The sequence below is a fragment of the Capronia epimyces genome (assembly GCF_000585565.1).
Source record: "Capronia epimyces CBS 606.96 chromosome Unknown aczIQ-supercont1.5, whole genome shotgun sequence".
Taxonomy (NCBI): domain Eukaryota; kingdom Fungi; phylum Ascomycota; class Eurotiomycetes; order Chaetothyriales; family Herpotrichiellaceae; genus Capronia; species Capronia epimyces.
The window spans coordinates 2,484,341-2,497,534 of NW_006912908.1; the positions used below are offsets into that span (position 1 = coordinate 2,484,341).

General features: G+C 54.5%; 5 protein-coding genes across 5 annotated transcripts; 4 read left to right on the forward strand and 1 right to left on the reverse strand.

Annotated features, from left to right (window-relative positions):
- Nucleotides 1-830: 830 nt before the first annotated feature.
- On the forward strand, nucleotides 831-2,159 carry A1O3_06853 (uncharacterized protein; the record flags this gene model as incomplete). Its single annotated transcript, XM_007736969.1, has 1 exon — nucleotides 831-2,159. The coding sequence occupies one exon, from the start codon at nucleotides 831-833 to the stop codon at nucleotides 2,157-2,159; it is 1,329 nt and encodes a 442-aa protein (XP_007735159.1).
- A 744-nt stretch (nucleotides 2,160-2,903) lies between these two features.
- A1O3_06854 (uncharacterized protein) lies at nucleotides 2,904-3,350 on the forward strand (the record flags this gene model as incomplete). Its single annotated transcript, XM_007736970.1, has 1 exon — nucleotides 2,904-3,350. The coding sequence occupies one exon, from the start codon at nucleotides 2,904-2,906 to the stop codon at nucleotides 3,348-3,350; it is 447 nt and encodes a 148-aa protein (XP_007735160.1).
- Nucleotides 3,351-4,178: 828 nt separating this feature from the next.
- A1O3_06855 (uncharacterized protein) lies at nucleotides 4,179-5,586 on the forward strand (the record flags this gene model as incomplete). The annotated part of the gene is made up of 3 exons (XM_007736971.1): nucleotides 4,179-4,319; nucleotides 4,408-4,745; nucleotides 4,866-5,586. The coding sequence occupies 3 exons, from the start codon at nucleotides 4,179-4,181 to the stop codon at nucleotides 5,584-5,586; spliced, it is 1,200 nt and encodes a 399-aa protein (XP_007735161.1).
- A 505-nt stretch (nucleotides 5,587-6,091) lies between these two features.
- A1O3_06856 (uncharacterized protein) lies at nucleotides 6,092-8,472 on the reverse strand (the record flags this gene model as incomplete). Its single annotated transcript, XM_007736972.1, has 6 exons — nucleotides 6,092-6,509; nucleotides 6,565-6,735; nucleotides 6,787-7,002; nucleotides 7,066-7,222; nucleotides 7,275-7,459; nucleotides 7,541-8,472. 6 exons carry the CDS (start codon nucleotides 8,470-8,472, stop codon nucleotides 6,092-6,094), a joined length of 2,079 nt encoding a protein of 692 aa, XP_007735162.1.
- A 2,200-nt stretch (nucleotides 8,473-10,672) lies between these two features.
- On the forward strand, nucleotides 10,673-12,904 carry A1O3_06857 (uncharacterized protein; the record flags this gene model as incomplete). The annotated part of the gene is made up of 3 exons (XM_007736973.1): nucleotides 10,673-10,698; nucleotides 10,765-12,317; nucleotides 12,372-12,904. 3 exons carry the CDS (start codon nucleotides 10,673-10,675, stop codon nucleotides 12,902-12,904), a joined length of 2,112 nt encoding a protein of 703 aa, XP_007735163.1.
- Between the last annotated feature and the right edge of the window lie 290 nt (nucleotides 12,905-13,194).

Sequence of the window (13,194 nt, forward strand, 5' to 3'; positions counted from 1 at the left end):
CTGTGTTCCGGAACGTCAAAATGCAAGGCCATTTTGTCGAGTAGATCATTGGACTGTGGCCATATAGTTGATATACTTTGTGGCGAGGATCCTGCAGCTAAACTTGTCTGCGAAAGACCATGTGTCCACCCTCTTCCATGCGGCCATATTTGTACTGGAAAGTGCGGCCAATGTCGGAAGAAGCATCAAGTGTGCTTGAAGATCTGTGATAGACCCAAAAACTGCGGTCATTTATGCAAGGAGACTTGCCATTTCGGAAAACCGTGCCCCAGGTCGTGTCTCGAAGCATGTCCAGAGCGATGTGATCATGGCCCCTGTCGGAACCGTTGTCAAGATGTCTGTGATCCCTGCCTCAGGCCGGCTGTTCCTGGTTGTGACCATGAACGACCTTCGAAGATGTTGTGTTGTCTACCAAATCCGATCCCGTCATGTTCTCATCCCTGCCCAGAAGGTTGGTCCGAATCCCCTGAGGAGGTTGATAACAAGCTAACGAACGATTGACAGTGTTGGAATGTGGACATCTATGCCCTTCACTCCACGGAGAGATCTGCCCTCCCGCCAGCCTCTGCCCCAAATGCATGCAATCCCCACAGCTAGGGATCCCGATGCTCTATCTGCCTCAATGTGGCCACTTGGTATCTCTAGCGCAATTGGATCGAATCAACCTGACAGCCATTCACGGGCGAGGAGCAGACGGCTTCAAGATCTGCCTCGCCGATATCCAAGAACCGAAATGCACCTGTGGGGTATCATGTCCTGCCACCCGCCGGTATATGCTCGAGTCAAAGCTCGTGAGTTTCCCAAACACGTTGGATCGTCTCGTGGCAAAGATGGGTAGGAAGATACAGCGCTACACCAGGACGATCGAAGTGACCAAGAATGGCCTAGACGAGAACTTGGATTCGTTCGTTGACGATATTAGACCGAATCCATTGGCGGCCAAACAGAACACTGCGCACCTGATTCGACGATACCGAGATATACTGAAGTTGCAAAAGGAGATCGCCAAATTTCGGGATGAGGTGGTTGATCCAACTCAACGTTGCCTAGCCGAACTGCACGACATTTTCCCTAGCATCATCGGATCTTACAAGTTGATGTTCCGTCTTCATTTTGACGTCCTGGAGTATCGTGTCATCAATGTGCGGATTGTCGATACTCTCAAGCTTTCGGACTACCTGCTCCAACTTCACGACTCTTCTTACGGGGTACAGCGGCAGGGCTTGAAGATGCTGGAGTTCGCAAACAAGGAATCTACTGCTTGCGTAGGGTATTGCGAGGATGCCCTCGATGATCCAGTTGTCAAGTCCGGTCCATGTATCGAAAGCGAGATACGACTGCTACAGATCCGCTTCCGACTCCTTGCGAAATCCACGCAGTCCAAACTTTCTGAACTCCGGGCCGAGGCGCAGTTGGAGCCTCAATCTGCAGACGACAGCAGGCTCAGGGCTAGCCTCGATGCAGTAATTGATATCTGTCGCCGATTACCTACCACGCATGACGGGTTTCTGGACACTGTCCATGAGTTTGCCAAAGCACTTGGACAAGAAGGCTCCAGCGATTTCCGGACGGTTCCAAACGTCAAGAACGACACTGTCCGCAAAATCGAGAAATCGTGGGGAATGCACGAAGTCGGCTTCTTGACAACTTGCGGAGAGTCTCATCTGTACTCGGCGAAAACCTTTCCAGAAGGCTGCCCAGATTGTGGTAAGTCAGTAACCGCCATGGATGACGTCTACCGGCAAAGTTCCAAGTATCTGTTTGAGAAACAATTCCTTGCTGCCATGAACGCAGGGGATAGCAAGCCTACGAAGGCCACTGCCAACAATACCACAACGTCGACCAATGCATGTGAGACTTCTGCATCCCAAGAGATTATTGTTCAAAATGCTGTGATCACGGAACGGAGCAGGGCTGTGACTTCGGAAGAAAGGGTTCTGACAGCTGTGCCCACAATCAAGCCCGGCAATGTGAACGAGTTTGGAGTTGCCAACTTGTGTGTCGATGACTGTGACAATGCAACGAAGAACATTTCCAAGGAAGCTGCTCAGAAAGCTGGGCATGAGCAGTCCCAGGTAGACAACAAAGAGGGATCGATCAAAGACTTGACGAACGAAGAAAAGTTCCTCATAGCAATGCGCGGAATCGGAAAGAAATGAAGTGATGGTGGCTTGCGGTAGCCAAGAAGAGGAGTTGGCTCGTGGGGACTCATCGACTGAAGATGTACTGTATGTAGTTGAACTGAGTATGCCAGGCTGAAAGGCACCTCAACCAGGGCGGCCGTGACTGGAGAGGTACAGTAGATGGTATCTGAAGCCATACCTCCCGTAACATACTCCTGCGACTGTTTGGTCTCTGTGTTAGGTATGTACAGTAGTTTCTGAGGCTACTGGGGTGAAGGCCATTCAAGGCGGAGACACCGAGGCTGGAGGTTTAGGGGCGTCAGGTCGGAGCAACTCCGGGGTCCAGCACAGGACAGCACCAGCAGTCAGTTTCCCCGGACTGATATGATGCCTCTCCATCTCCACCTTTCCAGTCTTCAGTATCCGTGGAAAAGAAGGTCAGGTCGCGGGGCAGACAGCCAGATTGGGGCTTAGGCTCCAAGGAGACCGAGCTGCTTGGGCTTGGTGGGCTTGGGCTAAGGGTCGGCAGGGTCAACTGTACCTTGGACCGTATAAAATGAGATTTATGTATATTTCGATTTCTGACTGCTTGCTTTATCCATGCGTCCTGTCCCTGACCCGACAAGCTCTTTGATCAGATACCAAACTTGAAATTCTACAGAAAACTTAACCAGGCCTTCTAAATCTAAATCTAACCCGCCAGGCCAGTTCCAGTTCTGTTCTCTCTCCGTCGGTCCCGCCCGCCCATCACCACCACACCACCACACCTAGCATACCACCATGGCTCTGTCGCTGGAAGCCCAGATCCAGCAACTGCTCGATACCCAAGCCATTCGAGACATTTCGGCCCTCTATAACCGCTACGCCGACGCGGCCGACGGGGACAAGTTTGCCGCCCTCTGGACCGAAGACGGCGAGTTCGAAATCGTGGGCGACAAGGTCTACCGCGGACGAGAGGAGATTGCCTTTGCCTGTCGCGCGGCCACCGAAGTGTTGCACTTCGCGGTCGATTCGCAGGTTAAGATCGACGGCGACAAGGCCGAACAGGCCTCGAAGCTGCTGCTCTGCCACCTGGCCCCCGACCACAAGACACTGGAGTTTGCCTGCACCACCACCATCACCGACCGCTTCGTCAAGCAGGAGGGCAAGTGGTTCATCAAGCACCGCAAGTCACATACCGACCTCGAATTCCCGGTGGCAATCAAGGCCATGGGGCTGGTGCGTTGAGGGGGATCAGCGTGGGATTCGTGGATGCCGCATGTACTACTGTACTCGGTAGAACATACATTGCGAGCCGTCCGGACTAGCTATCTAGGTTCTAGATAGAGGGCACAGGCCATATGAGTCTAAGTACGGAGTATAGTCGAAAGATTGATCCAGGTCTGGTTGTTGTGTCCCCGCCCTCAGCCCTCCCCCGTGATTTGGTCCGAGCACATTTCCGTGGAAAACCGGCAAACCTCTCCCCGGCCCCGGATTTAGGCCCCTGAGCCCCTGAGTTGTGCTGTATTGTAACCATTGCTCCACCACCACCACCAGCGCCACCCACGGTCAAGCTGACTCCGTAGATTGGGGTTGTACTGTAGGTCTGAGTACCGTCCAGTAAATAGCCGGTCTCTGATTAGAGCCTAATGGCCACAGAGTGATACCGAGCACCTGGAGCCCGGAGAGGCTTCGGCCATGCCATGCCATACAATTCCTCCCTCTCCACCCCGAAGTTCCTCGGAATCTGGGCAAGGCTGCTTCTTCTCCTGACTATGAATTAATTATGCAATGACGGAGTGAGTGAGTAGACCAGGTCTCGTTTCCTCCTGTCACATGCGTGATATATCGTATCTTGTGCTGTTTCTCTTCCCAAGTTCCTAATCACTCTTGCAGGAAAGAGTATTCTTTCTCCATTGATCGTCGACCGTAGCGCTACCCTTGACGAATCGATCCCTGTACCGGGGTCACCACAGATCACAGATGGGTTCAGCCTCAGCCTTCCCCCCTCTTGGAGGGACACGGCTGTTCTCGCCTGTGAACATCGGCGCCTTGAGGTTGCAGCACCGGGTCGTAATGGCTCCGCTGGGTCGGCTCAGGGCCGACAGGCTGAGAGACGGAGTGTACACGGCGAACTCACTGAATGCCGAGTACTATGGCCAGAGGGCGTCGAAAGGAGGCTTGCAGTTGACGGAATCGACTCCCATATCACGACGGGTGAGTACAGAGAGTCCTGTTGTGGGCGGCAAAGGCAACCGAAGCCGAACGAGGCTCTGATTCTTATACATACTGTGATGAATTCTAGGCCGCCGGATATCCAGGCATCGCGGGGATCTTCACCCCGGAACAAGTCGAAGCGTTCAAGCCCGTTACCGAAGCCGTCCACGCCAAAGGCGGATTCATCTTTTGTCAGCTCTGGCACGCCGGAAGGGCGTCCATCCCAGACTATCTGGATGGAGAGACTCCCGTCAGTTCGAGCGCGGTGGCCCTGCCCGGAAGTTTCGTTGGGCCTGGGCCCAAAGAGTACCCGGCAGTGGTGCCGAAGGCGTTGACGCAGCCTGAAATCGACGACATCGTCCAGGACTTCGCGGCGGCGGCGAAGCGAGCTATCGCGGCAGGCTTCGATGGCGTCGAGATCCATGGGTATGTATATTCCCCGGACTTCTGTGTGAAATCAAACCCACCGTCCATTCATATCCATTCATCCCTTTGTTCAACCCCGCCGCCCCCTTGAACACCGACTGACAAGAATGCCTGCCCTAGAGCCAACGGATACCTGATCGAGCAATTCCTGCACGACAACATCAACCAGAGAACCGACCAGTACGGAGGCAACATCCAGAACCGCTGCCGGTTTCCGCTGGAGGTTCTCCGGGCCGTGACATCGGCCGTGGGCAGTGAGCGAACCGGCATCCGCCTGAGCCCGTTCAACTACTTCCACGGCACCCGCGACAGTGACCCCATGGGACACTGGGCCTACCTATGCGAGCAGATCGTGGCTCTGCCTCGGTCGAACCGGCCGGCCTACGTCAACAGCATCCAGCCGCAGTTCGACGAGATGCTCTCCGAGGAAGCCAAGATGAAGGCGCTGGCCGCGTCGGCATCCACCAGTACCACGGCCAGTACCAGCGCCAGTGCCAGCCTTCTGGCCTCGGCCTCGGCCAAGCAGGACACCTCGACCTATTCCCTGACCCCCTTCCGACGCATCCTGCAACGCGGAGACATCAAGTTCCTCGCCGCCGGGAACTACAACCGGGACAACGCGCTGCCCACCATCGAAAACGACGAAGCCGACGGCGTCATCTTTGGCCGACATTTCATCGCAAATCCCGATCTGCCACGCCGCCTGGCCGAGGGCTTGCCCTTGAACCCCTATGATCGCTCCACCTTCTACGGCGCCAATCCGCCCTCCAAGGGCTACACCGACTACCCGTTCTGGTCGAGCGACTTGGCATCTTCGCCGTCCCTCTCCGCCAGCGCTTGATTAGGACCAATTCCGTACAGAGGTACCCTTCCTGCTAGCCCGGCAGGCGTTGTCGTCGCATGCAGAGAATAGGGTCGGTGGCCTCCATGTCATATCATGTGCTTGGGGACGAGCGACCTCGGAGACTGAGATCAAAGCTAAGCAAATCAAGGAAACGAGAATGGGAATGGGAAAGAAAGTGGAGGGGAGAGCTTGAAGAGCGCCCCTCCATGTTGCTGTTGAATTTGCACCTGTCTCAGAGTCACGGTCTGGGAAAGATCGGCATCTTCGGATTGTATGGGACAAGGTGGTGTATATTTGCTTGGACTTGCCAAAGTCCGTTTCTTCGATAGATTTTAGTAAGGGTGTAGCCAATTGACAAACATTCTGGCCCAACTTCCTGTACAACCTGCCGCGAACTCCTTGTCCGCGTCGTCCTTTGGCGAGCCAAAGAATCCCAGGGACAGCCAACACTGAAGCAGTGTACCGGAATACCACCGATAGGTAGGCAGCTCGTTACAACCTACTAGAAAGGATACTCAGTGGCCCAGGGTCGCTTAGGGTCTTTCCTCGAGGGCTTGCGACTTTCCAAGTCACGGCGGAAAGTGGTGACCAGTTCCATACCCCGGGTAGCGCTTTTATAGGTCTGAGACATTTCGGATAGACCATGTACACAGGTGAGGAGGTGGTCCTGGGACTGCTTCTGGTTGGGCCCGGACAGCATGCAGCTGTCGTAAGCGTGGATGAGACCAGCCGTGACCACGATGTGAACGATGGTGAGGTGGACGTAACGTAAACTGCATTGGCGGCGAAATTTGACCAAGAGGCTGCAAATGGCGGAGGCCGAGTTCCTGCATATCTCGCCGTGGTCGGCCGGGTCGAAGGATCGGGTGCCTGAAATGAACGGCCGATGCAATAGGACAAGGACGTGGTAGTACTGCATGCTGTGGGCGTGCATCAGTTGGAGCTCAATTACGGGGGTGAAGAGTCTCGACTCACTGAAGCTGCAAGACAGAAGGGAGGTATATCCGCGGCTGCAACTCGTCTTGTGTCTCACAACCATCCACCTGCATGGTAGGGGGTAACGACTCTCGCCACTGCTGCAGGTCGCTGGTCATGCCTTGAAGAAAAGAATCCAGGCTGGGAAGCCGATCTGGATGTTCGTTATATCTAGACCTGGGTCAGCATGTTTCCATCAGACGAGGACCGGGCTGGACTGACAGGATATCTCCAATCTTTCCCATGATGGCGATCAGTCGGTAGGAGTATATAGGCACACTGCCGGCGACAATGTGGTCGATTTCGGGTGGCAGTTCCGGAAAGTCGGGGACAACCTCACGGCAGTCCCATCGTGGCATATCTATGATGGCCGGCTCTCGAATGATCTTTCCAAGTTTATTCATCACCGACGGTCGGCCGGCGTACGAGCTCCACAATCTGATCCGCGGTTAGCATGATAGTATGCCGACGTCAGGTCAGCATAGACGCGGGGAAACTCACATGTTGACCGAGTAGGTGGACCAGAAGATCTGTCTGTATATCGTCTGCACGGCTTGGACGGATGATTCCATAAAGTGCAGCTTGTGGTCGACTTCGAGGTCCAGATGCAGGCCCAGATCCATGATCAAATGCACACCCATGCCGGAGTATAACCATCCTACAGACATCAGCGCCTGGCCTTGCCGGGAAAAGACGTGGGAGAAACTAACCTCTCGAGTCACGACCACTGGCGGCTTCATGCGCAGAAAGCACTGACAGAGCCTGCAGGGTTGCCAGAGTCGGGCTATCCATTTCAATCTCAATCAACGTCATGGCGCGACTGGCGAAGAATTCCGAAGCCACCCCTTGGATGCCGGGGGCAGGTCTCGAGCTAAAACAAGCCCCGACCGACAAGCTGACCGTGACAATCCCATTCATTAGAAAGCCGAACTCAGAGCTAAGAAACAGTGACGGGGATGGGGACGCGGACGCTTACATGGCGTTTTGCAACGTTGGCGAATATAGCCAGGTGTCGTCGCCAGAGTCGTAGCTTTCCTTCTCACTGAGGTAAACCTTTTCCGTCACTTCGTTGTTGGATGGATTCTGCCAGAGGAAGAACAGTCTTGTCAGGTATCTCTCATAGTCGACATCAACTGTCCATTGCAGACCCGCTCGGCTGAGCGCAGCATCGCCATGGGTGCGCACAGTCCGGATGTTGGGTTGGAACAAGGAAAGTGACTGATTCTGGATGAGGTGAAGGTTGCTGGTGGCGCCGTAATACCGTAGTTTCCCATCTCCGGTCAGCGTGAGCTTCCCCAAGCGACTGGTCAGAAGGCGATTACTCTCATCCCGAGACGCTGGTGGTTCATTCAAGGAGTGCTGCTGATATGAAGGATACGGCATGCCCAACTGTAGTAACGAAGACGAAGAAGCGCCGTCCGTCCCGGCTGCCTGTGCTGACGGTGTCCGGACGTTGAAGGTTGGGAGAGTTTGAACATCGCCTGCGGGGTTGGCAAAACCCTCGCCTGTGTCTTCTACACCGAAATCAAAGTCATCACCCGCCGGTGGTACTTGACTGTACTGGTTACTCGAACCACGGTCATGTTCGCCGGAATTTTGGACAATTGGCACCCAGTAATCAACGTCAGCAGCCTGAGGGTCTGGTTCTTGATGCGAGAGCAAAGCGGACACGGACACGGGCGCTGGCACCGGCACTGGCACCGGCACCGGTACTGGCGCCGACGCCGACTCTCTTGGTCCTTCGCCGCTACCATCCTGGAGGGCGGTTGGCGACGACTGATTTCTCCGTGACTCCCCCGGTGCAATGGTTCGCGGTGGCGTGGTTTCGTACAACGGCAGAGTCGCTTGCTGTTCAGACGCCTCGAGTCCCGCGGTTTGCGACTGACGCACCGCCATGGCTTTGGCCATCGACGAGGTTCTATCACACCCACAAGATCAGCGTCGGTATGTTTCACGCGAGGTTGGATACTTACCTCCGTCTGTCATCGCCGAAGACGCATGCCGTGCTGTACAGTTGACAGTTGGTGCAACTCGGTCGCTGTTGGTCACACTGGCCAGGTCAAGAAATCAGGTCAGCTCTTTTCCCCTCCTTCAAGGCATAGGTAAGCGCAAGTGGCGGCCAAATGGCCCAGTCAACCGTACCCTGGTCTTCCTTTTCCGGCAGGAAATACAGGCCGTCGTATTGTGGCGCCGGGGGCCAGGCAGCCTCGACGTGGTGGTTCTTTGGCTCATGCTAAACCGGAGCAGCCTATTCAGATGAATATGAGGTCGCTTTAGAGGTTACGGTGATGCTGCCGCCACAGCAACTGGAACCTGACCTAGGATGACAGCTGCCAGTGATGTGATGAGCGAGGCACTGGAGGTACAGATTACGGATTACGCAGTACTGGAGAAATCCTTGGCTGAGCGCAGGCGGGGTGTTCACGTGCCTGCAGTCTTGGGGGCAGCTGCGGGGGCCAGTTTGGAGGCAGGTACGGAGTACGGAGTACAGGGAGGTACTTACTTAGGTAAGTACCCAACCTAGATACCAGGTACAACACAAGAGAATCTGCACTCCGTAGGTACTGCAGTCTCTCGGTCCCCTCAGCAGAGCCGAATCGGAGAGCCCAGAGCCCAGAGCTCAGAGCCCTTTCAGTGCACTGTCAACATGCTCTCAGGCTTCTTCAGGCAGTGGACGCATACCCCGTACTTCGTACTCCATGGCCCTCAGGCCTGACATCCGACATGTTGGGCACAACTCCACAGGCCCTTGCGGGGGATGCATTATTCTTGCTGCGCCAGACTGCCGGGCTGAGGGTTATGTTTCTGCTCAGCGGCAAGCTCCGGCCATACTGTCCCATGCAGTGTATCACATGCACGTAGTGATACGGAAAAAACGGCAGCGTGGCTTGCGGGGCCAAATGGAGGGAGGGAGACTGAAGAGTCATGGCCCCGGAATTGCAGCCTGTTTTAGGAGCCAGTGCCCAATAGTCCGGGGGATAGTACGGAGTAGGATGGAGTAGTACGCGTACTATACTCTGGGGGTTTCCATGGAAGCTGACCCAGAGCTCAGTCCCATTGGTGACTTGGATTTCCGTGGAAATGGGAAATGAAGCGGACCTCCACTTGACACTTCTCGGCGTTCCTGGTTTATCACCGGTTGAAACCCGAGGGTCGTTGTTGGCCCAGTTCTCGACGTCGGCATCAACCCCATGATAAGGCTAGCATCATCGACCCTTGTCTTGGATTCACTACCAGTGGCAAATGGCGCCAGATGTGTTCTACTGACCTGCAATGCCCCCCAGGCTTGCCGACATCGTAGCTGAGGAGCAACCCTTGCCCTCCCTCTGCCCGCATTGCCGTATTCCCTCCCGCCTTCGCCCATCCCTTTTCTTTCATACGTGCTTGTGGGGGAGTCCGGAACCTATGGAGAAGGCTGTCTTCAGTAGTCTTTAGTATTATTCCTAAGTCCCAAGTGTTCTGTTTAGATAGTCGTGCCGTCAACGAGCCTTGTCCTCCGTGCGGGATGCCAGATCGATCTTTCCAAATCCCTCCTTGAACCTTGCCCTTGGTCATTTGTACGCTCCTTATTATCCCAGAATCTCTCCGGAAAACCAGTCCCGTTAAAATGTCCGCCGTGGTCGCCGACGAAAGCATGGAAGAATCTCTTGCCAAGATAGCTTGTGTCCTCTGCAGGAAACGGAAGATCAAATGCAGTAGGACGATGCCCCAGTGTAATGCCTGCCATCATAGCCGCCAGACTTGCACCTATCTTGCACGCGTCTGCAAGCCCGGTCCGAAGATCGGAAGCTCTCAGGGTCGCCAGAAGAGAAAACTCGGCGCGGTGTCGCCGTCGGATGACCAGAGTCAAACCTACAATCCCGCCCCCGAAAGGGCTGGGAATTACGCGACACAAGGCCAAACCGACAACTCCTGCTCGGGGTCAAAAAGGATATCACCAGGTCCTTCTGTCTCGACCCAAGCTTCCAAGGAAATCCAAAGCCTTTCGTTCAGAATCCACCCCTCACACGACTTCTGTTCACCAGAACACCTGACTCACAGATCCCCGGCGAGCCAGCACTCGGGCAATGAAGAGGTCTCTCTGGACCTGTGCTGCCAGTCACTCGGTATGGACCTTGTTACCGTGACCAGGCTGTAAGTGTCCTTAGTCTTGTCATAGAACGCCCTTAGAAACCATTTCCCCCGCTGACTTCTCAACAGCATCGACCAATTTTTCGAAAGCTTCACGTCTTTCCAGCTGTTCCGGGAGAGCAAGTTCCCGGAAAAGCTGAAGAGCATTCCAACCCACAAACAGCTCACCGCGTTGGTGGCCGCCATGTGTACATTCGCCCTCCATTCAGATAGTCCGTCTAGTACTCAAGACTTGTCCCAACAGATTTGGGTCAATGGCCAGAGAGACCAAAGGCCCACCTCTCGATGTTGTGCCGTAGCATTGAAGGCGATAGATGAGGCAGTCTGCGAGTCCCAGGACGAACCTCTGACACTGCCGCTCCTCCAAGCCCTGATATTGATGACCCACTGGCTTCTTATCAGGGAAGTCCGGGGAAGGGCATGGAGATACCTGGGACTCTGCGTCAGGACTGCCTATGAGCTGAACTTCCACCTCATCGATGCTGGTAGGATATCAATCAAAAGCGTCCCCGGCCCTGTTTGGTGCGAGGACGAGGAGAAACGGCGCGCCTGGTGGGCAATATGGGAGATGGACGTGTTTGCCAGTGTCGTTCGCCGCTGTCCTACCGCGATCGACTGGAGTCAAAATGAAACGTTCTTGCCGTCCGAAGACAGGCATTGGATTCGTGGTGAGCCTCAGGAAAGCTGTGTGCTCCATATCAGCCCAGTGTCCAGGTGGAAGTTCCTGGAAAAGACCGGAAACCAGTCACCAAAGGCCTGGTTTATCGTCGTCAACTCACTCATGAAGGACGCTCAGGGGATTTCCAGTCCCACCAGCGTCGACGGCGCGTCGACAGCGACCCAGAACACCAGCTTGAGGGAGACGCGGATCCAGTTGTCAACGGTTTCCAACTCCCTCCGGTGTACCACCATGGCATTGCCTGCGGGTCTCAAGTATCACCAGCAATACCTCAGTTTTGCCATCACAGGAGTCAAGGGAGATGCGGCCAAAAGACGACGGCTCTTGCACAACTCAATCTACGGCATTCGCCTCATGATAGAATTGACCAAGATGATGATTTACAAATATTATATCTTCCATGGAGACAGCCAGTTGGGCCATCACTCGGTCCAAGTCAAGGCCGGCGCAAAATCCCAGCCCGAGTGGTTCGACCTGGCCGGTGGGGTGGCAGAAGACCGTGTTTTCGAGAAGTATTTCGAAGCTGCAGACGAGGTCGTTGCTCTGGTATCTCGCAGCAGTGACGTCCAATGTCGCTACGTAAACCCTTACCTGGCGAACACGATTTGGCTCGCTGCCGCCGTCCAGATCATCCATCGTGCGCTGGCGCAAACAAACTCGGAGAGGGAGCTGATCAATTCGAACTTCGAGCTATTGTCTTTGACATATAACCAGTTTGTCAGCTTTTGGGGCATGTCAGACACTCTGCAGAAGAACCTTGAAGCCATCGAAGAGGAAGTGGAGAGCATGCAAAACACCCGCCCAAAGTACACGAGTTATCATCAACCTCTGAGCAAAGTGAACTTCTACGGAAACGCCTCCTCAAGCCCCAATAAGCCTGAATTCAACTCCCTGCAAGACCACATCCATTTATTGTCTCACTCTGGCCGAACTTCTCAAGCTGGTAAGCTCCTATGTTTTTCTGCAAGAGAAGCAGAAGCTAATGGTGTAGCACCAGAAATTGCACGGAGGTCATCTCTCTTGCCTAACATGCCGGGGGCGAACTTGGGCCAGCCGCAGCAGCCAGCGGAGAGCCAGCATCAAGTACAGGCCCAGGGCGCTGCCATCGCTGCCACCGCTGTTACGGTCGCCTCAATATTCAATGACGAGCAAGAAGCAATGAAACTCGATAACAACAATAACGCCGACATGTTCAGCGGAAGTCTGAGCGTCAAGGACCACCCGCAAAGTGAGCACGCAGACCAGTTGCTCACCTTCAAGGTGCCGTCTCTAGACCTGTCATCTGAAATCTCAATAGACGGTCATGAGTCCCCCTTTACCGCGCTATTGCCGCCGGAAGCTATACCTTCAGACAGCCAGCCTTGTAATGCAGACGACTCCTTGCTGTATTTTGACGATATGGACCAGAGCGCGGCAACACCACCCGATTTTTACGATTCGCTTTGCTCGACGAGGGATTTCAACTTTGGTGGAGCTGCAGACCTTTTCACCGGTCTACAAGGAGTACTTAGTACGTCACGCTACCTATAAGGTCTCAAGCTGGCTTGTAGATAGGGTTGTAGTTGGTTTCTTAGGGAGGAAAACATTCAATTATAGATTTTGACGCCTTTTATGGTTGAACCAGTCCTGTCATGCCTATACAACTCGCTAGCGACCGAAAAACATACAGGCTTCAGCCGTGAGAGTCAAAGAGTCTGCTACAAATTCCCCCTCAAGAATGCTAGCCTGCACTCCACCAATTCACATCGTGAGCTTGTGGAACGAGTTCGTAGAAACCACTTCCGAGAGTTCTCTAGATCCTTTTTAAAGGCCTTTAAGGC